The sequence below is a fragment of the Python bivittatus genome, unplaced genomic scaffold, assembly GCF_059951505.1.
Source record: "Python bivittatus isolate LINGU-HERP-01145 unplaced genomic scaffold, Pbiv_v1 ctg000980_np1212, whole genome shotgun sequence".
Lineage (NCBI taxonomy): Eukaryota > Metazoa > Chordata > Lepidosauria > Squamata > Pythonidae > Python > Python bivittatus.
The window spans coordinates 40,090,463-40,111,824 of NW_028277125.1; the positions used below are offsets into that span (position 1 = coordinate 40,090,463).

The window sequence follows — 21,362 nt, forward strand, 5'->3', positions numbered from 1 at the left end:
AATTAATGAATCCCTGATAGATGGCTGTCTAGGTTCAACTTAAATACATTCAGGGGACCCCACCACTTCTCCGTGTAATTAGTTCCATTGTCAAATTGCTCTTATTATTAGTATTTTTTCCAGCTTTAGTCACAATCTGCCTTTGTATAACTTAAATCCATTATACCATGTCCTGCACTCTGGGATGATAGATAGCAGTTCTTGTTCTTCTTGTGTATCACATCAAGTATTTGAAGAATGTTATAATATGCCCATTCTCTTTTCAAGGCCAAAAACACCCAGCTGCTTTGATCTCTTTCTATAACACTTAATTTCTAGTCCCCTGGGTCGTCCTCAATGCCCTTCTCGATGACCTTCTTATCCTTGATGCCTTTCTTCCCCTGTACCAATATCTGAATCCTTCTTAATGTTCTTAAAGAACTCAACATAGTACTTCAGGTGCATATGCGACCAAAAGCAGATTTATTTATTTATTTATTTATTTATTTATTCATTCATTCATTCATTCATTCATTCATTCATTCATTCATTCATTCATTTTGATGCCATCTGACTTCAAATGACTGTGGGCAGCTCACAATACACCAGAGAATATAAAAACAATATAATAAGAAACAACAAACCAAGCTAGAACAAAAGAAAAAGAAAGAAGAGCAAGATGTGAACCTGACAGATACCCCAAAATTTCCCACCAACATCTAACATCAAGTGGAGGGGGTACTAGCCCTCCTAGCCTAAGAGAACAGCCCTTTGGAGCGCCAACAGGGTGGGGCCATCTGGAACTCAGGGCAAACCTCATTCTAGAGAGTAGGTGCTACAAAAGAGAAGACGCACTTCCTGAGTCCTGATAGATGACGTTGCTCAGGCGAAGGAACCCAGAGAAGATCAACCCTGTCAGCTCATATCAGCTGTACAGACCCCAGAGAAGACAGGTGGTCCCTCAAATAACTGGCCCCTATGCCATGTAGAGCTTTACAAGTCATAACCAGCACCTTGAATTACACCCAGAAGCAAACTAGGAACCTATTGCTATTAGACCCATTACTTCCCATGATTTCAAAACTATATTTTGTTCATCTAACCTACAACTGGATTTGCCATTTTTACAGCCACACTACACTACTGATTCTCAATTTGTAATCAACCGCTATTAAAAGATCTAGTACTATGTCAAATACCTAGTACGTTATGTCAAATATGCTATTCCAAATATCTAGTACTATGTGGGAAGCTTCCGATGAAGAAATGGCAAACTGACGTCCTGTCAAGCACCAGGAGGCATTACAGCTGAAAACAGCAGCTGGCTGCTGGATCCAGGCCACCAAAATCTCTCCAGAGAAAGGAGGGATCTTTGAGATCACCAACACATACTCCAGACAACTGTTTTATGTGAGTAGACAGCAGGAATTGAGGTTTTTGTAGCCACTTGCAATCAGCTGGGAGTCACTGGATTTGGTGGAGCATATAGCCATTAATATAGCCTTCATGGACTCAAGGTTCGACCAAACCTCACTTCTTAATCACTCTGGATTTTACTTTTTCACTTTTTCTATTGCTTTTTAAAGATTGGGAACCTTAAGAACCACAAGTTTTATCCGTATCCACTGGGTGAATTTTTTCTTCAATCCCTTAAGAAAGAAGATTACAAGTTTAAGGTTTTGTAAAAATTTTCTTTTTTGTAATATACAACAAAGAGGTGATTAGAATGTTGATTTCAGAAAGTTTTAAACAGATTAAGGATTTAAATGGACTTGAATTAAGACTTTGAAGTTAATTAAAAGAATCCTTCTTGTGGGAAACTTTCTGTTTACATCTGAATAACTGATGACTTTGAAGGTTGGTCACTAGAGGGCACCAGAAGGAAATTAGCGCATCAATGGATCTGTTGAGAGTCGTCTATGACTTTTGGGTGCAGAAAATAATTTTAAAATTATCTGCCATGATAGACAAATTGGATGGTGTTATGGAAGGGGAACACGTTTTACCAAATAAAGCTGAAATTGATCTAAATGTGGATTTAAAAATGTATAAGCAGATGGAAAAAGATGAAACAGTGGATACACAAAAAGATGATCTGTTGGATATACAAGTGAAACCGGCTGATGTTTTAACAATGAAAAAAGACATACAAATACTAAACAGAAGAGTGATGTGGATAACCTTTTTATATTGGATTTAGAAAAAAGATTTGCTAAAGTTGTCAACAATTTTGTGAGAAGAGACAGTCAGAATATGAAGAGTGATGTGGATAACCTCTTCATACTGGATCTACAAAAGGGGCTTGCTAAAGTTGCCAATGATTTTGTGAAAAGGGACAAAGAGAGCATAAAAAGAAAACAGATGTTCGGATATTATTTGAGGGGACTAAATACTGTTCTGAGAAAGGAGAAAGAATACAGAGTTGGTTTCTTTGATCAAGGTTAGAATAAATGGATGGCTAACCCCATAAAGGCCTCTGCCTTCAACCTCAGGTTTTTCATCCTCTTGGTCTCTCCTTCTTCTTTTTAGTAATGTTTTAATTTAAGGTTTTATGTGTTTATATATTTTATGTTCTAATGTTTGTTGTGAATCGCCCAGAGTTCCCCACTGGGGGGAGATGGGTGGTTGAAAAATTGAATAAATAAATAAATATTTCTGGAAATGTTCAATGGATCTATGTGAATTAGGATTAGATGACAATGTTTTAAAAGTTTTGTTTATTTAAAGAAATGAGATAGGGAGGATTTGTTTAAATAGAGAATGAGAAATAAACGTAAAAGGAAGGATTCAAAGATATAATTTGCAGTAGTTACGTTGTTATTTCTTAATCCTTAATAGACTTTTGCTGATTAAGATGGAGTGATAAGATTTTAAAGACTTGTTTGTAGAGAATGGGGTGGGATATAGGATGAAGAGATGGTTGGTTGTATTTTAAGAGATGGTAATAAGCTGTTAATGTTAATTATACTTGCTGGGGATGAAGGGGGAGTTTCTTCTTTCTTCTTGGCTTTTTTCTTTTTTTTTCTGCACTTTTTTTTTCTTTAACTTTTTGAAGTTTTTATCTTTTGTAGTTTATATTAGTTTTATCTGTATAATGCAATCCTTATTAACCCTATTATATAAAAAAACAAATATCTAGTACTATGTCAAATACCAAGAGAGGTATTCCCTATCCTATACTGTGTATTGGACTTTTATTTCTTAAATTTACTTAAGTAAAGGGAAGCGTTTCTCAAATTTATTCATCTTTTATCATGCCTTTATTTTTGATCAACTCAAGGCAATGTATACCTAATGCTCCTGCCTCCTATTTTTCCCCACAACAACAACCCTGTGAAGTCAGGGTTGAGAGTGACTGGCCAAGCTTGGGGATTTTCCTGAAGGCCTGATAGGCGGTCTGACTGAGGCCTTAGTCTCTGCCTAGAATGGACATGCAACAAGAGCCTTGGATCAGACTGCCCCTATATAGCCTCTCCCTGTACATCAATCTTAGGGGCTCCCTGGTTTCCAAGGAGCTCCAAGACATGAAATGATAGAATGCTATCTGATGGGACCCAGGGAAGCATGTCTTCTCTCTCACGGCACCACTGGAACAGCCATCACCAAAGAGTTTGAACTGCCTTGACCCTTAAATAACCCTTGAAAACCTAGCTTTTTCCTCAAGCTCTGGCATAGGTTGGGGTATGTCCATCCAGATTGTATTACATCAGTTTGCTATGAAGTATGTTTGCTCTCCTCTGTTCTGATCACTTCCATTTTTGTTTCTCTTTCAGGTACCATGGTTGTGTATGCTGCCCATAGTCACTTGAGTTGGGTGGTCTTACAAATCAAATAAAGAAATAAGTAATGTTATAATAAAAGCAGATATTCTTACTTGAATGACAATTCAAATACCGAACCACCACTGTCATTGCAGATTGCAAGAGTTGGGTCATCTGTAAACTAAAGAAAATATTATTTTCCTCAATTCTTTCTAAAGCCTACTTATTTTCTTTCCATTTCTCCCATCATGACTTTTCCCTTATACTAGGCATGTACCTATGATGCCAATTATGACGACAGAATTCATTCTGAGATTAGAATTATAGCAGCTGTTGTAACTATACACAGTTTATTTTAGTCAAAAAGGCCTCAAACTCTGTAAGCTTTTTAATGCCACAAGTACAGCTTATAAGACAGAGCAAATTATTATTTGTTACCTTAATGTGCAAAATTGCAGTCCCTGGAGGATGAGCATCTATTATTGATCGCAACAGCTTTCCACTGGCCAGATCCCACATTGTAATCTATAAGCAAAAGATTATTAAGTTTCTGTAATACAAACTCTTACTATTAAAACATGAGAACTATAAGATATCTTCCAAACCATCTATGAATGAAAGTTATGAAGTCAAAGATTACTTTCCTTTTTTTCAGAGAAAAGATAGAGGTAGATACAACAGAGATAGATACAATAGAAAGAACAGTGGGAAGCATTTTTCAAATGTTGAGGAATAACAAACTATGTCTTAGAAATCATCCTTCTCTACAGTCAAATTGGCTCTGCAATCCTTTGCGCATTTATCTGAGACTATGTATACCTATGTAACTGTATTGCATATAAATTATTACCTGTCCTTTTGCAAAGCCACACAGAAGTCTTGAACAATCATTGTTGATGCTAAGAGCAGATATAGCCCCATATTGTGCGCCAACAGCAGTATTGCCCAGGCAAAGCCGAAGAGCTTGGTTAGGATCTAAACAGAACATAATTTTATTTAGCAAGAGGGAAAGAAAAACAGACTATATAATCAATTAACATTTCAAACTTAGAAAAGAGCAAATCCATACAAATTGAATTGGCTCAGTTTAAAGGCACATTCAATTATTCAAATCATGGTTTGGTGTTGCAGATTTGAATTCAGCAAGAACAAGAGGATCTGCTCTAGAACATAAGCAGGGTGCTGGAAAAATACTGAGTAATACTGAGAAATTAAGTAGCAGAGAGTCCCACTGAAAATAGGGCTAAGCCAACACTCCGCATCCAAGACAACTATATTAAAAAATGCTTATAACACAGATGTCTTGAATGCAGAGTATGAGCTTAGCCCAGCTATCAGTGAATGCTAACAGACACTCAGTATATTTGAAGTAAAAATTAGATTTATTAAGACATACATGGGAGTAGAAGGGTCTCACTTCTATCTAAATTGCATCTTGAGGAGAGGGAAACAAGAGAGTTTGCCTCTTGAACAAAGAAATTAATTTCACTAACAACAGGCCAGGTGAGAAATAGATACAGGGCCCTTCCTCTAATCTATCTTTCACCCTTTGCTGTATTGGTCAAATAGGCTCCTTGGAGCAAAGTGATGGTGCAGTCTCCAACATTTGACAACATGCTATGGGCTTTCTTTTCTGGCTTGCATAATCATAGTTTCTGAAGATACCTAAACTGGGCATGAACTTTGAGGTGAAAAAAGCTTTTGTGGATGATAAAAAGTAAGAGCAAACATTATACAATTTAAAGATGAAAGTCAAATCCAGCTGTAACTAGAATACAATTATTGAGAGAGTGGGAGTAATCCCAGCCTTTTAATCAGTGCAGTAATTCAAACACTTTTGAAAAATACATCTTCTGGTATTAGGTTAGTTAACAGCTGCAGGTCAGTAGCCAGCAGTAGATGATCAGTACTAGACAATTTTGCATGAAATTGGTTTTTAAATACATTTCAATTGAACTTCAAGAGTAATTTTGGATGACAACTGCTCCATTCACTCTATGGGACAAACTCTGTTGGGAAAGAGATGGAGAGGGGGATGGAGAATGACTTGTTCTTCCTGGACCTGCTGCAGATTTTTTAAAACCATTAATTATAGCGTCCCTCAGATAAGTTCATTTAATGTCTAATCTTTTTCAATCTTTATAAAGTCACAGCATCTTTCTAAATTTGCCATTGACATAGAAACCTTATCAGATGTACCCAACTGTATCTATGAAACTGCATCAAGGTAAAGTATCATAAAAAGGTTCAGTAATGCATTATTTATGTGCAATTGCTATGTGCTTTAGACTCAATATAGATCAGAGAGGTATATAAGCATATGGCTTAATATTTTAACCCAACATGACACCACCATCAGACTTAGCAGCACCATCAGACTAAAAGAAATCCACAGGGGAATACAAGTTGAACACAAATGGTGCAAGTACTACCTTACAGTCAGCTCCTCTGCAAATATATAAAGCCTCAAATGCAAACTAAGTTTAAACTTTGGTGTAATTGCTAACACCAAAGGGTAACCAAAAGAGTTAAGGTCAATTTATACTGTTAAAAGACCAAAACATTGCCAGAAATTAAATACACAACACATAAGCCTTACATGTCTGTAACCATCACACAAGGCATACATTTTAGTCCCTAATCACTACTTGTTTTATAAAGTATACATTAGAAGGTTTTTTTTAGGGTTTCCAGAAAAAAACTATAAAAATGCCAATACTGACATCAGGAGAAGTCTGTAGGGAAGTCACAATAAAAAAGCTACAAAGAACAAGTTTAGCAATCACAGTGACCTCTGGTTTGCTATGGAGATGTTCTGATTTACAATTCCAGATTCTCCACAAGAGATTATCTCCTCAACTTTTGACTCTTTTTATTTATCTTATTTTTCTTGGTTTAAATTATTGTTCTGTGGTGATCAATTACAGATACAGAGTTGAGAAGACAGGCAAAAGCAGGAATTGTCACTCCCTCCTCTATGTCCAAGGGGTAATAGCTGCTTCTGAATAGCTGCTGTAGAAAAAGCTGAATCTAATCTATAAGAGAGCCACTAGGAAAACAGAAAGAAAATTCTGTAGAGCTGCTTCTTACTTTAAAAGATCTTGCTTTTCTGATTTAGCCTTTTAGAACTGAATCTCAGCAGATGAAAACTGCAGTTGATCAAGTGAAACAGACTTGATAGGAAAGGAGAAAATACTTGAGTCCCTGAATCAGAAAACGCTAGACTTAAAAGCCTTATTACTGATTCTCATGAAAAAAGAATTATTCAATTTGAAGATTCTGACCAACTATGTACTGCAGGTGCTGAAACAATGTTGAAAACAAATAAAGATCTTCAGGATGAAATGACCACTCTTTGTAGAAATAATGGGGCTCATTTGAGTGCAATTAATTTTTATTTTCTTTTTCAAACAATATTTTGTTTGTCCCTGGATTCCAGGGGTGAAGAAATGTTTTAATGCAGAGGCTGAAGAAAAGTGGATTGGTCTGGGACCAATGTAGCAATCTTTTTTCTTAAGATAATATTTTTCATATTCTTGAGAGAGAGATGGGCTACCATGCCTTGGGGGGGTTCTGTAATATATCCTTTTCAGGACATGTCTACTGGAAGACCCTGTACTAAAAGTTTTTTTCTTTCATAGGTTTTGTTGTGATTTTTATTTTGTTGTTTTCCAACTGGAAACATTCTGTTGATTCTGCACACTATGGCTTGATTTCTTTGTTAAACAAGTTGCCAAATATCTACTAGTGGCTCTGGCACACAGACTACAGATGACGCTATTTCTGATTATCTGTTCTGTATGATCTGCTTTTATAAAAATGCAACAAGCTTTGGATATCAGATTACTAGCCAATAATTTAGAAATACAGTTAAGAAACTGGATCCGCAGTGGTAGTTTCACTGGATGCAGAAAAACCCTTTAATATATAGTAGTGCAAGGTTTGACCAAATATAGATTCCCTTATTTTTTTTATTATTAATTGGATTACGTGGTAGTCCATATAAAATCCCAGAAGTGGAATTATTTCTTCATTTATCAGAACTCTTCAAAAGATGCCTTTGATTACCTTATATTTAATTTAACATTGGAACCATATTAGGGAATCAAAAGACATTCTGAACATAGAAGCTTTAGAATTGAATACAAATTATTGTGCGCCAAGGATACATTATGTCTTCTGGATAATTACCAAAAAGTATTGAAGTAGTACAGTTGGGTAAATTGTCAGATTGCTCAATTAATTGGAGTAAATTTCATATACTTTCAGAAGGCACTAATATATCTATGGAAATCTGTAAAAATTGGTGTTGTACTTGTTGACTCTTTTTTTAAAACTGAAATTAAGTTATAATTCCAGAATTAAAGGCTGCAAGACATATTTGAAAGATGCTGGGAGAGAAGTATAATTTGTTCCTTATCCTTATGATAAATTTACACTTTGGGATAGCTCAGATAGAAAATTGCAGGTAAATCCTTTTGAGGGGGGGAGTACATGGGCCAGTAGAGGATATAATATTTTGAATCAGCTTACTGACAATAAATATTTAAACCAGGTATTTCTAGAAGAATTTGGATTGTTAAAAAAGTGCAGAATGGCAATACATTCCATTTAAATATCATTTGATTTCAAAATTTGATCCAGATGCATTAGCAGCATCTCAAACTCCTGAGTAATTAGCACAAAAGATTCTACACTATATTAAGATGAAATTAATTCAACAAGATTTGTTCATGTTTATTGGACACCTCAGACAACGGGTAGAATAGCTTCACTACCAATAGCTGGAAGGAAAAACGATGGAGGGGCACATATATCTATAACATCCCTGCACTTCCTTATTTTTGGTTCAATATCTATTATTCATATAGTTTGGGGGAAGAGGAGAGGAATGGGATTTAAAAACACTAACATGATATTGAATTGTATCTGAAAATTTGGAATTTATTAATTTATGAAGAACTTTGGTATACCCCATGTTCAATAAATCTAAAGAAGATATACTGTGTTAGACTTAAAGTGATGCTTTAAAAAGTGATGCTGCTATTTATTTCTTTTAAATTAGCTGTCTACTGATGAAAGGGAAAGACTGACCAATATTACTCTGTACGGTCAGATTTTATGCTGTTAGCAGGATGCGTGATACTACAGATGTGTGAAATAGTTTTGTCTTTTTCCCGTTGTTTTTGATAATATTTTAATGCTGAAGTTAACATGGAATTTTGTGTCACCAGAACATGGAACTTCTTTCTAGACCATGATCAGACCTACCTTATTATAAACTAGACACGCAATAGTAGACTGTTCAGCAGCAGATTTCACCAGAAGCAGAAGTGGTTTCCAATTCTTACAGATTTCGCCTTAAAGTGCCTCACCTATGCCAGAATCTACTGCTTGCAACAGTATGCTTTTGTAGCCTATTATCTCTGCATTTCAGAGCATTATTGTAGCACAGTTTAACTTGTGCAGCCATTCATGCAGATCACATGCAAAATGCATCATACTATACCTTTGCCTTTTCAGTCCATGAGGAAAAAGATTGAGAGAAAGAGAAAGGCCAAAAATAAATATGGAAAAAAATAGACAGAAACCACATCCTATTCTTTCCAGTAAGATACCTCTGTTCAGTAACAGGTCTGTTGAAATCAGTTTCTCTGAGGCATGGAGACACTTTGTATTTGTAAGGTAAGGAAAATAATGCATCCAAACAAGACTTCTTCAGTCACTAATGGAAGCACCGGCCCAAAGCCAGCTCTTATTTCAACATATGCTTATTTTTAATCCTGGAAATCAAGAAATCCTTCAATAAGATATTGTATATTGTGACATGTAGCATTTCCTATTAAAATGTTTCAGATAATTAAGCATACTAATTTATATGCTCAGATAGATTTTTGCTGATATTGTTATTCAAAGACTTCCCCAGAGATTAGATTCCCAAAGGTTGTGTTCACACAACACTGTTACCCACAGTTAACTCTACCATATTTTACTCACTTATCTCAAAGGTCTGTAGTTGCATGATGTACCACTCAATAAACTAATCTTAAAGACTAGGTGCAGACCATACTCTAGGCTAAAACAAGGATTTTTATTTGTGCTTCAGTGTGCTGTGTAAACAAAACCAGAGTGAGCTTCTAGTATTTAAGAGATCAGCAGGCACTCATACTTACCAAATATCAAAGCTAGACCATGAGATGTTCCTACTGCTATGAGACTTGATGCTGCCTAAACCAAGCAAAAATAATTGAGATTTAGCAGCACTATATACTTGATGCAATTCAAGCAATGCATGAGTACTAAAAACTGTAAGCCGGAACTGATTCTAGATCCTACAAATGTGGGGGAAAAAAAGATTCAGCATCAGCTAAATCAAAGATACTTAAGAATGCAAGAACTAAACTTATAAAAGCAGAATGGACTCAAATAAATTTATAATTGTAACCATGTTACAATTGTTTTATGAAAACCTGTTCAGTAACTTGGATGTAATCCTGAGCTATGATTTGTCATTATGTAAACAAGCTTTGAGAATATACAATCTCCTTTTCTGGAATACAGGAATTTCTATTGGAAGCTTTCACTAATTCTGTCAATTAACAATTGTTTTCATATAAATCCTGAACCATATTTGTTTTTATTATGGTTTATATAACAAATCATATTTTGAAGTTGGCTGCAACTAAACAAAAATTTGTAGCCAAAATTTGTCCAGGATTGATAATCAACTTAAAAATGAGAATGAAAGCTTCTGATCTCTTCACAGACATGTTGCTACAGGAGAGAGGAGTATATAAGCCCAAGGCTTCTTCACATATTGCTAAAACATAAATTATTGTTATATCCCAAACAAGGCCTCTGTTGTTTATCATAAGCCATTACTTGAATATTACAAATTAATTGAATTCGGTATTTAGGTTCTTTGCTTTGTATATAGTTTAATTATAACCTATAGTTATAAATACAGATTAAATGTTTTTATTTATATTAGGTATACCAAAATATTTTGCCAAGGAGAAAGGCAGATATATCTTGGTAACATGAATTCCAAATACTATAAAATGAGTGAATGTAGCATTTGGAAATCAGTATTAAACAACTATCAACCACAAAGTATTCTGTAATTTTTTCAGACTTACAATTGCAGTGGGTAAACCTGCATCCACTTTGGCCTACAACAACAAAAAAAGAGAGAATGAAAATATTAGCAATTGTTTTCAAAATACAGAATAAGTAAAGTGGTATAACTTTGGACATGTAGGATCTACTTTTTTTTTTTTTTAATCTGAATTCCCAAATCTACCAACCACAGTTTGGAACAAAATATACATACCTGAAGAATTTTAACGTTAGGAAAAAAAATTAGTATCAAAACTGAACAAGGCTCCCACATAAAACTCCATCCCTGATACCAGCCTTTATTTTAGCAACATAAATAAGGACAATGTAGAATACATCTGATGCAGTTATTATCTAATTAGAAATTTTAAAAATTGACTATTGAGATATTAATCAATACACCCAATTAATTTTCTGTCCATACATGGATTAAAGGATCATAAGGCTTATCATGAAAATAAAATATTATCTTCATATCAAGTAATTTATCTGAGGTTTACCAATTCACCTTCTCAAATCCACTCTCTCTGGCCATGTAACTGTTCAATTTTTGATTTAGAGCAGAACCTTCAGAATGGACCATCTTCAATGGCTACAGCAGGTTGAACAGATGTCAAAAGTATTGCTAAAATATGCTCAATCAGCCTCTTTTCCAAGAATCATGGTCTAACCACAGCTATTCTATATAGAAGTAAATTAGTGTCCTCCTGATTAAAATATGTTACTTCTTTTAACCACACTGTTGTTCAGTTATTCCTCTTTTCCAGTCCCATCACCTTCAGGAGGACAATAGAGTGTAAAGAAGAAATAAGTTTATCTCAACATAGTTTACCCAGTATATTCTGTGGCAATAAAGTATCTCTGCCAAAACCTATAGGAATAACTTATATGATGGAAAGCATTCAAACAAAAACATTAATGATGTAGATGAAACTGCCTTTTATTTTTTTTATTTTTTTTGCAAAGTGCTATTTATTGCACTGACAGCAGTTCAATTTTGCCACAACAGCAAGACTACAAAATCCCAGGACTTGCAGTTAAAAGGAAATTATTTTACTCCAAATTAGTGTATTGTTGATGTTGTTTATTTGCCACAATAGGCAAGCACAAAGGAAGAGGCAAAAGAAACTTACTGCTGCAGATACTATTTGGGTAGAAATGCCCTTCAGAAGTGACAGTCGTATAACTGAGCCATGGATGGAGAAAGAATCACGGAGTTTCTTCTTCCTATTTAAACAATAAAATCAGAATAGCATTTTATTCTATTTGCAAAATGAACCAAGTAAAGCTACAGGTTTCAACAGTTTGACTGTTGAAACTGAGAATACATTAAAAAAAAAAAAACAATGACAGAATCTCTGCTATACCCCTGAAATTACATCTACATAATCACAGTGACAAATATGTTGGTGCAATATTCAGGCACTTTCACAGTGTTTAAAAGATTAATAATTATGATTCAACAGTTGCTAATAATCTAATCCAGAATCAGAGTCAGTATCCATAGGTTCCACATACTCACAATTCTGATCCTCAAAAGATCTAAATTAATCTGCCAACAGTTACCTTTTTAGGTGTGATTTATCTCCACTATCAGAGCTTGCTACTGAAGAAGTATCATATGAATGAGTGTCAACGTTATCAATGTTCAGAAGAGAGGGATCCTCAAGAACAAATGGCTCTTCTTCATCATCAGTCTAAAGAAAATATATATATATATATATATATATATTTATCATTTTCTAGTAAATCTATATCTATACTCCCAAGACGGTAATAGTATCATTTAAGCTAGTATTGTTACACCAGGTCTGGGAATATTTGTATTTCCCAGGCTCACCTAAGGCACTGTGCTGAAGACAGGGCAGAAAGACAGTGCGTGCTCGTAAAACAGTACGTGTAGATAAAAATAATGCATATTAAATTAATGTACAACTTTTAAGGGTCTTGTTCTCATTTACTAAGATAGTCTGAACACAGCATTATATTCTAGCAAGTAAAAAAGAAACAGATGTTTGAGGAGTTTGCATATCCGGTTTCTATTTTTGTGACAGAGAAGGTGAAGGGGAAATGCAACCATACTTTGCAACTTACTTCATTTAAAATACTTTCTAGTGTTGGAGGAGTATCCACTTGAGGAATATCAAATTCCTTGTCATCAATCTAGATGAAGAAATGAAAACAAATATCTTTAAACTTCATTTTCATGATGTAAGCTGTCAGCTTTCCATAATGCAATCCATCGTGTTCCTTATTGTTCTCATTCTATAGGTGACTTTTCCTAAAAACTGATATTTTCCAAAGGAAAGTTTAAAAAAAACATATAAATAAAAAATCTGAACCAGTTAATGATATAGGCTGTTTCTGAACATATATTTATGCATCATCCCGAAGCACTGTCATCTTGCCTTTTTAAGGGTGGGTTCACACATCATTCAAAGTCATTTTGCTGCTTGGTTTAGACATAATGTCTTGTGTGAATTCAGCACTGTGGTTAGTAAACAATGAATTGTGGTTCAATATATTCCTAAGAGAACCAGCTGATGCAGCGGTTAAGGTACCAGACTAGAAACTGGGAGACCGTGAGTTCTAGTCCTGCCTTAGGCATGAAGCCAGCTGGGTGATTTTGGGCCAGTCACACTTTCTCAGCCCTAGGAAGGAGGCAATGGCAAACCACTTCCAAAATCTTGCCAAGAAAACTGCAGGGACTAGTCCAGGCAGTTGCCAGGAGTCAAAACTGAGTCAAAAGCACAAAAAAAGAAAAAAAATTATCTAAAGAGATTGCAGTTTAAGCAACAAACTATGCTTTAACAAATCATGGTGTACTACAGTATGTCATATAAACACAGACTAATTTTTTTTTTTAAGTTATCTGGTTATGAACTAAGACTTCTCTTCACATCTATGGCTACTTCTCAGCTTCTTTCTGATCTATTATACGAATCTCATACAAGCAGTATGTGTATGCAATATTACATTCTGAATTCTTCTAGAGAGCCGTGTTAGGAAAGCTCAGTTGCATCCATGGCACTGTGTGTGTGTGTGTGTGTGTGGTGTTTATGGTTTAATCCAGATGTTTAAAGAATCAGCAACATTAGATTAAAAAGTAATTAATGACAAAACTTGAAATGAGTTACTCTAACAAATAAAAATTATTCTGGCCATTATTATGAATACTTAATAATACGAAAGCAGACAACAGAATAGATACCCCTCCCCCCCAAAATTGTAAGAAATACACAGTGGTCTCCAATTAAATTCTATTTGTTCTGCAAATAGAAATGGATATCTACAACTTACCAGCTCACTCTTTGATTCTAACTCTTTGCTCAATTCAGTAATAGATAATTTAGGAGAAGGGGCTTCTTGTTGACTTGATTCATCTATCATAGAAAAACAGCCTTGATCCGGATCAAGGCTTTGAGTCCCAGTTCTGAAAGCTTCTTCCATCTTTCCTGTTTCCAGTAATAATAATCAACCAGTCGATAGAAGGTTTAAAGTGTTTCTGCCCAACAACCTATAACTGACATAGGCTGCAATTAACAATATTGAAACAACAACTTAATTTATAATTTATTGCACTCCTTACACAAGAGTGAATGTCAGTACTTCTACAATATGCAAACAAATAGTCAATACATATTTTTGTGAATGAGACATGCACTAATATCCGGAATTCAGTTGTGAGACTTGTGAGACAACACCTACAGCAGTGGTCTCTGATGAAATACCAGCATGCCTAGGCAAAAGTGGAGTACTTCATTCATTCATTCAACTTTTATATTGCCAAATCCTATAAGATTCTTAGTGATTAGCAATTTTGTAGTGAATAAAACATCTACAGTAAATTAAACAATAAAATATCCATGGTAGACAAGATTATAAATAAAACATCCACAGTAAAAATAAATAAAAATATGAAGCAATGAAAAGCATAACAAAATCTTTATTCACTGATGCCCTCAAGTTTTCAGGTCCTGTTACTATACCCTGCAACAACAGAGTGGCATTCCTGGAATTCTTGCAGCGTCTTTTTCTTGACCTGGCCTATCCTGCAGGGCTGACACAGACTCTAACAGACTCCAGGCCCTATGACACAACATCAACAGCATCTCCAGCATAGCTTGAGGTAGCACTATAACATTGGATATCAATATATTAATATTATGCCTTGAACTGATGGATGACCTCCACCAGTGGCTTAATGTAAATGTTGAACACTAGGGGAGAGACAAGCTAACCCTGAGACACAACACAAGGAGCACCACTGGGATGAACTTTCCTTCCCTCCACAACTGATTAAAACCAATTGTTTTTTAAAGGAGTGGAGCCGCTACAAGATAGTGACTCCAATCCCCAAAACTCACAAAGGATGAGGAAGGATGTCTTCCCCTCATCCAGGTCCCTAGAGTGATCAATACTATATCATGCCTGGGTGGTTAGGGTTCAAATTAGACATTCTTATCAACTCTAGAATTTCCTTTTCACCTCAGATCCCCGCATATATCATGCCTACTACAAAAAATAATAGAATCCTACAATGTGAAGAACCAGATTGGCTAATATGAATTCTTTCAGCTCTGTGGCCTCTCTCCTCAGAGCATCCTCCACATATGATGTCCGATTCTTTGGTAATTCTTAAACTGTGGCCTAGCGTATGGAGGTCCCCAAGGTACTCCAGCACAACCTCCCTGTGTTCAGTACCAGTAAATTGATCAGCGCCTACTCAGTGCCTCGGCACCCCCTCCCCATGTTCACAGTAAGTCAGCTAGCCAAGCCAAAGCTCACTCACTAGTTCAACCCCTGCCTCCTGACATTCACCACCAGTCAGCTAGTTTATATCATCACAAAGTTTACATCATCAAAAAGTGGTTGTAAACAAGTGATGATACAAGTAGCAACATGAGTCTTGAAATAATAGGTCTCAAGGGCAGTTACTGAGACCACATGCGCTGTGCTAAATGGAACTGTGATACATAATAACCCTGTCCCAGCCAAAAAGTATGAATAGGAAATACACTGATGAATATCTTAAAAATGATTGAGATACAGTCACTTGTAAGCCCTTAATATTCAGAGACTTTTACTGAAGGTTATTTTTAACTAGCAAGTTTGGGCTAAAAATTGTTGTGCTTATATCATGGGATGTATACAATAATTTATATGTTAAATATAATTTAGTTTTAAAATGTATTTTAAAATGGAGGGGAAAGGCTGCACAAATGCAATTGTAACTATTATATTTGCTGAAAAGCATCAATTCCTTTGCTCTTAGATGAAAATGGGAGGAGGGGGTGTTTGTTTAACTGGCTGGTCTCATTTTCTGAATGTTCATTAGTGATCCATGACTGCACAATTTGATAAACACTGCTCTACTTGAGCCAACCTTTTCTCTGATAATTGATTTCACTGTCCAACTACTCTTCCTGTTATGAAGTTTTCTGCAACATCAGTCAGAATCTGCTTCTATAAATCCATTGTTTTATATCATGCACTCTGGAATAAGCAAGGACATGTCATGACCTGTTTCTGTATGCCATTCTTTCAGGTACTTGAAGAGCGCTATCATATCTCCCTTCATGGTCTCTCCTTAAGACTAAACATTCTCAGTTCAATCTGTCTTCATAGATTGTTTCCAGTCCCTTTATCAAGCTTGTTGCCCTTCTCTGAACCTATAGCAGTTTAACTGAATCCTTCTTGAATGTGTCCAGAACTGGACACATTTCTAAGATGGGGTCTGATTAATCATAGTTAAAACTACTACTTCTCATGATTTTGAAACCATACTTCTGCTGATGCAGCCTAAAACTGCTTTTGCCAGCATTTGACAGCTGTTCTTTAAGTGATGAATGTTGTATTTTACCCCTGTGAAATTTCTTTTTGTAATTGCTCAGCTGTTTATCTAACTTGTCATGGTTATTTTTGAATGTATTGCTATCTTCTACCTTTGCCATTCAATTTTGTATCATCTGCACATTTTTCTTCATCTCTTCACCTAGGTCATAAATAAAACAATATTGAAATATACAAGTCTCAATACTGAACCTTGTGGCATTGTACTCCATCATTCATTCCAGTTTGATAAAGAACCATTAAGGACTACTCTTTGAGTGCTATTGTGAACCCACTTAGATATCCTACCATGAGGCCTACATTTCAATAGCTTACCCATCAGAATGTCATGGATATTTTGTTAAATGTTTAGTTGAAATAAATATATATTATGTCTACAGCATCTTCACAATCTATGTAGGAAGCTACCATATTAAAAAAGAGAAAGTTAATCTTCCCAAGTACTGGTATCAAACTGACAGGTCTGTAGTTCTCTAGATCCTTCTTTTTCCGCTTTCTAAAGATACAAAAATCCCCCCCCCCAATCAATTTGCCTAGCCCTTCTTCCATTCTCCAGGATTTCTCACAGATAATTCATAAAGGTTCAGCCAGATCATTAGCAAGCTTTTCAATACTTTAGGATGCAACTCATATGGCCTTAGAGATTTAATCACATTCAGATAAACAGATATTCCTTCATCATGTTTTAAAAATATCAAATTTTACAGAATCATTTCATCACAGAATATAAGGCTCGGAAGGTGGCTTAGAGATCATTCGATCCAGCCACCTACCCGTGCCGAAATCCACTATTACAGCCTCAACAACGCCTAAGCCAGCTTGAGCCATCCAGGAAAAGGCAGGATGAAAAGGCTGCAAGGGAATAAATAATAACTACGATATACAACGAAGAGCGACACAGGACTCGGCATTTCCAGCCGCTTTTAAGGAACGTCCGCTGCTTTATACGAAAGGCTCGGGATCCTGGGTTGCGCCGACCAGCGACAGAGAGCTACCGCTGCTATCAAGTCCTCGGGAGAAGGACTCACGGTTCCCGCCAGCCAAAGCTCCCTGCCCTTTCGTCCCCCGACCCTTAGTGAGCAAAGAAGAAACTAAACTCACCAAACCACTTTCTCAGGAACCCCTTTTAACACTGGGGGGGGTGTGCTGGCGCGGCTGCCACACCCCCAGCACCTCTTTCCAGCCTTCACTTCCGCCCAAAACTGAAGAGCTGGTTTCCCCCGGCGCGTTCTTAAAGCGTCCGCCCAGGCTCGTTTCAACCGAGCCTCGTTTAAATAGCACCCTCTTCTGGCATCAACGAAAGATGCAAGCGCTTGCGTGAAACCGTGGTCGATCCAGCATCGCTAAGACACCGGAAGACAGTTTTTGTAATACAGTAATACGGTACCTAAAAATGTATGCAATGGAAGGGGCGCATCTTGGGCTGCAAAATTTATTCTCTTTATCTTAGCGATAACGTAAAGCCGTTTCAGGATGCTATCCTGTACTTAAAATTGCCTCAAAATATATCCCATTGCTTTCAATGGATTTCAGTATGGGAATGGAGTGAAACAATGTCATAATTAATATATTGACACATTTTATAATTATGTATACATGTACATAAATATAAATCATTATTAATACAAATGTTTATAACAATTTTAGACAGCAAGCATTTTAAAACAGATACTCCTTTTCCTTCTTTTCCTTCTATTCAATTATTTTTTCCATTATGTATACTGCTTTAGTAATCCTTGTTAAGAATACAAAATAATATGTATTTATTTATATTTCAAATTTAATCATATACTAATAAATACATAAAAGGGGGAGTTATTTTCTGACTAGGATTAACTGCTCTGGACTCCCAAAGTCCTGATGACCATAGGTAACAAAACTAATCAAAGGCAGGAGATAAGGAAAAAGAAAAGTAATGTTAACTAGATCTAGTTAAACCAACACAATTTACTATACCACTACATACTTTCTATCTTACAAACCATCCTCACTTTCATCATTTAGTACACTGTGTTTTGTTCCTTAAATTTCACACTGCTGTCATTTGAGGATCTCCTTCTCAACTTATTCACTCCTCCTTCATATATTTGTGATTCAGATCTTCACCAAACCATCTTAGCATATTTCTTTTGTGTTGGTCACTTACTTTGGGATTTAATCCACATTCATTCAACACCCATTCATTCTTGAATATTCTTGACCTCATCTCTTGTTTTGTCACGCACACACTGCTTAAATACCTCATTCCCACTACATTGACCTGTTACGTTTCTCCTGGCATACTCAATTCTTCTGCCCATGCAGCCTTACCTTTTTAAATATTCCTCAGCACATTTATGTCTTCATAACTTTTATAGTGTTCATTCATTTCAATTCCACTATTCAACATATCACTATTATTCCCCTATGATTCGCTAAAATACTCCTTCCAGCATTCTTTGGTTTCATCCCAAATGATTTCATCACTTTTATTTTTAATTCTATTCACTCTCCTGGAGGCTCCTTGTTTGGTCCTATTGTTTGGTCTCCTTGTTTGGTCCACCCACTTGCACATTTAGCTTTTTATTTTCATTCAAACCACTCTGTACTTTCTCAGCCTCTGAATATCTTACTAGTTCTTAATAATTATCCAGTTCTTGTGGTCTTTGGCTCTTAGCAACAATCCTTTCCTCTTCTCTGATACATATTCATTCATTGTTTATTTACTCATTTATTACTCATATTTATATAGCCACCCATCTCATATATATGACTCTGGGCAGCTTACAAAAAATTAAAGCAAATATAAAAACAGAAAAAAAGAAACAATACAACAATTTAAAAACAAGAAAAGACAATATAAAAAGCATATTAAAAATATCATAAAATACATAAAACTCACAGCTGAGGTAATCACACTAATCAAAACACTCTCTTTGGGGTAGGGCAACCCTATCAGGAACAAGAGATGGAAATTGCCGTAACTAAGAAGACCCAATACCCAAAGCCACTTAGTCTTGCTTGGTTTAGCTGAAGCCAGTGGTCCCCATTCAAACTCCATCTTCCAGGCAGCAAGACAGGACCTCCACAGCATCATTTAGTTGGCCTGAGGTGGAGATATAAAGCTGGGTATCATCAGCATACTGATGATACTTCACCCAACAGCTTCATGTATATGTTAAACAGGAATGGAGAAAGTACCAAACCCAAGTGTACCAGCCCCTTAGGAAGGAAGAGAACCAGCATAATGCAGTGCTGCCCACACCCAACCCCCGGAGCTGATCCAGAAGGATATTGTGGTCAATGGTATCAGATATCATCTACAACTTTTCACTTCATCCTTCTACTAAGCATTCCTTTTCATATTTCCTATTACTGCATCTACATTAATTTTCTAACATAATTATATTTAAGCATCTTCCATCTTTTCTAATATCCATTTTCAGTCATATGGTTTGGAGATTAATCTATCTTCTCAGCATTTTTTTTCATTCTCATACCTTCTCCTTTTGCCATCATTCTGTTTTCTTTCAGTTCTTTCCTTTTCTTATATTTTCCTTTTTTTATTAAGGTGCACTTCCACATTCAGCACCTCTCATTACCCTTTCACCTTTAGCAAATCTTTTATTGTGAACAATCAAATCAACCATGTTTTTAGATTCTTTCCTTTGCCACATATACATGTTAATAGACATATGCTTAAGCCACGTATTCCAAACACACTTTTTAAAAAATGTATGGTTACCAAACAATCACTGTTCTCATTCACTGTTGGGTCTCCATATGACCCAATCATTTTTTTCCTACTGTCTTGTCTCCTTCCCGCCCATTCATGTTACCAAATAGAATAGCACTTTCCCTCAGATCATATTCAATATTCCCTAAACTCATCCCTGGTTCTTCATTATCACCATTCACTGAAGTGTAACATGCAGTTATCACCAGCCTATAAATTCCTATTTTCATATGCACTCATAAATACTTACATGGCATCAATTCATACTTTCTAACATGTATTTTAGCACTTTCACTGAATTTCTTAAGATCAGACTTTCTTCATTCAGATGTGAATGACAAATAATTAAATAACATCCTCTGAACAATTAGTCTGGAGGCAATTTTTTACTGGTGCTCTTATGTTGTACTGACATTGTGACATAATAAATGGTCTGCCTCTGACATAGGATTGCTTGGTTAAAAAGTGTGATTAAAATGTGTAACTAGGTTAAAAATGTAATTAAAATGTATGCTTTTAAACTTCAAAAGTTTGATTGAAATGAACACCTTATATGCAAGTTTGAACATGAAGTATGCTGCATAGATCTGAATAACTTTTCTTGATTCAAAAACTTGGTACTTTTACTGTTTTTCAAACATGGAGCAGTTCCTTCTCTTTTGTACAGAAATAATGGATATAATAGTACAGATCAAATTGTTAAGAAAGGTGTTAAGGTTATAGCTAGACAGTATTTATTCTTTATGCACCTTGTTTGAAGAATACATCTTGGATCTGAAGTCTGTCGCATTAGATTAAGGACACAGGTTGCTTATGTTCATTTATTAGATATATATGTGTGTGTGTGTGTGTATCTGTTGTGTCTCTCATGTAGCATTTTAAGAATGTGTAAATCTCAGCATGGTAGTGACTAACAGACAGAGTTGATGCTTTGA

At 35.7% G+C, this 21,362-nt stretch overlaps 1 protein-coding gene across 2 annotated transcripts in view; it reads right to left on the reverse strand.

Moving 5' to 3' along the window:
* The window catches only part of VPS8 (VPS8 subunit of CORVET complex), a 102,466-nt gene extending 84,570 nt beyond the window's left edge, over positions 1–17,896 (reverse strand). The window contains exons 1-10 of one of the 2 annotated variants that reach the window (XM_025166438.2): positions 17,814–17,896; positions 14,160–14,382; positions 12,954–13,022; positions 12,426–12,556; positions 11,993–12,086; positions 10,880–10,912; positions 9,914–9,968; positions 4,591–4,715; positions 4,179–4,265; positions 3,854–3,921 (exon numbers count right to left, since the gene is read on the reverse strand). In XM_025166438.2, the coding sequence (XP_025022206.1) occupies positions 3,854–3,921; positions 4,179–4,265; positions 4,591–4,715; positions 9,914–9,968; positions 10,880–10,912; positions 11,993–12,086; positions 12,426–12,556; positions 12,954–13,022; positions 14,160–14,309 (812 nt within the window). In that variant the 5' untranslated portion in view covers positions 14,310–14,382; positions 17,814–17,896. Of the gene's footprint in view, positions 1–3,853; positions 3,922–4,178; positions 4,266–4,590; positions 4,716–9,913; positions 9,969–10,879; positions 10,913–11,992; positions 12,087–12,425; positions 12,557–12,953; positions 13,023–14,159; positions 14,383–16,804; positions 16,904–17,813 lie in introns of those variants that run through there. The other variant, XM_088132022.1, reaches the window with a different exon arrangement.
* Between the last annotated feature and the right edge of the window lie 3,466 nt (positions 17,897–21,362).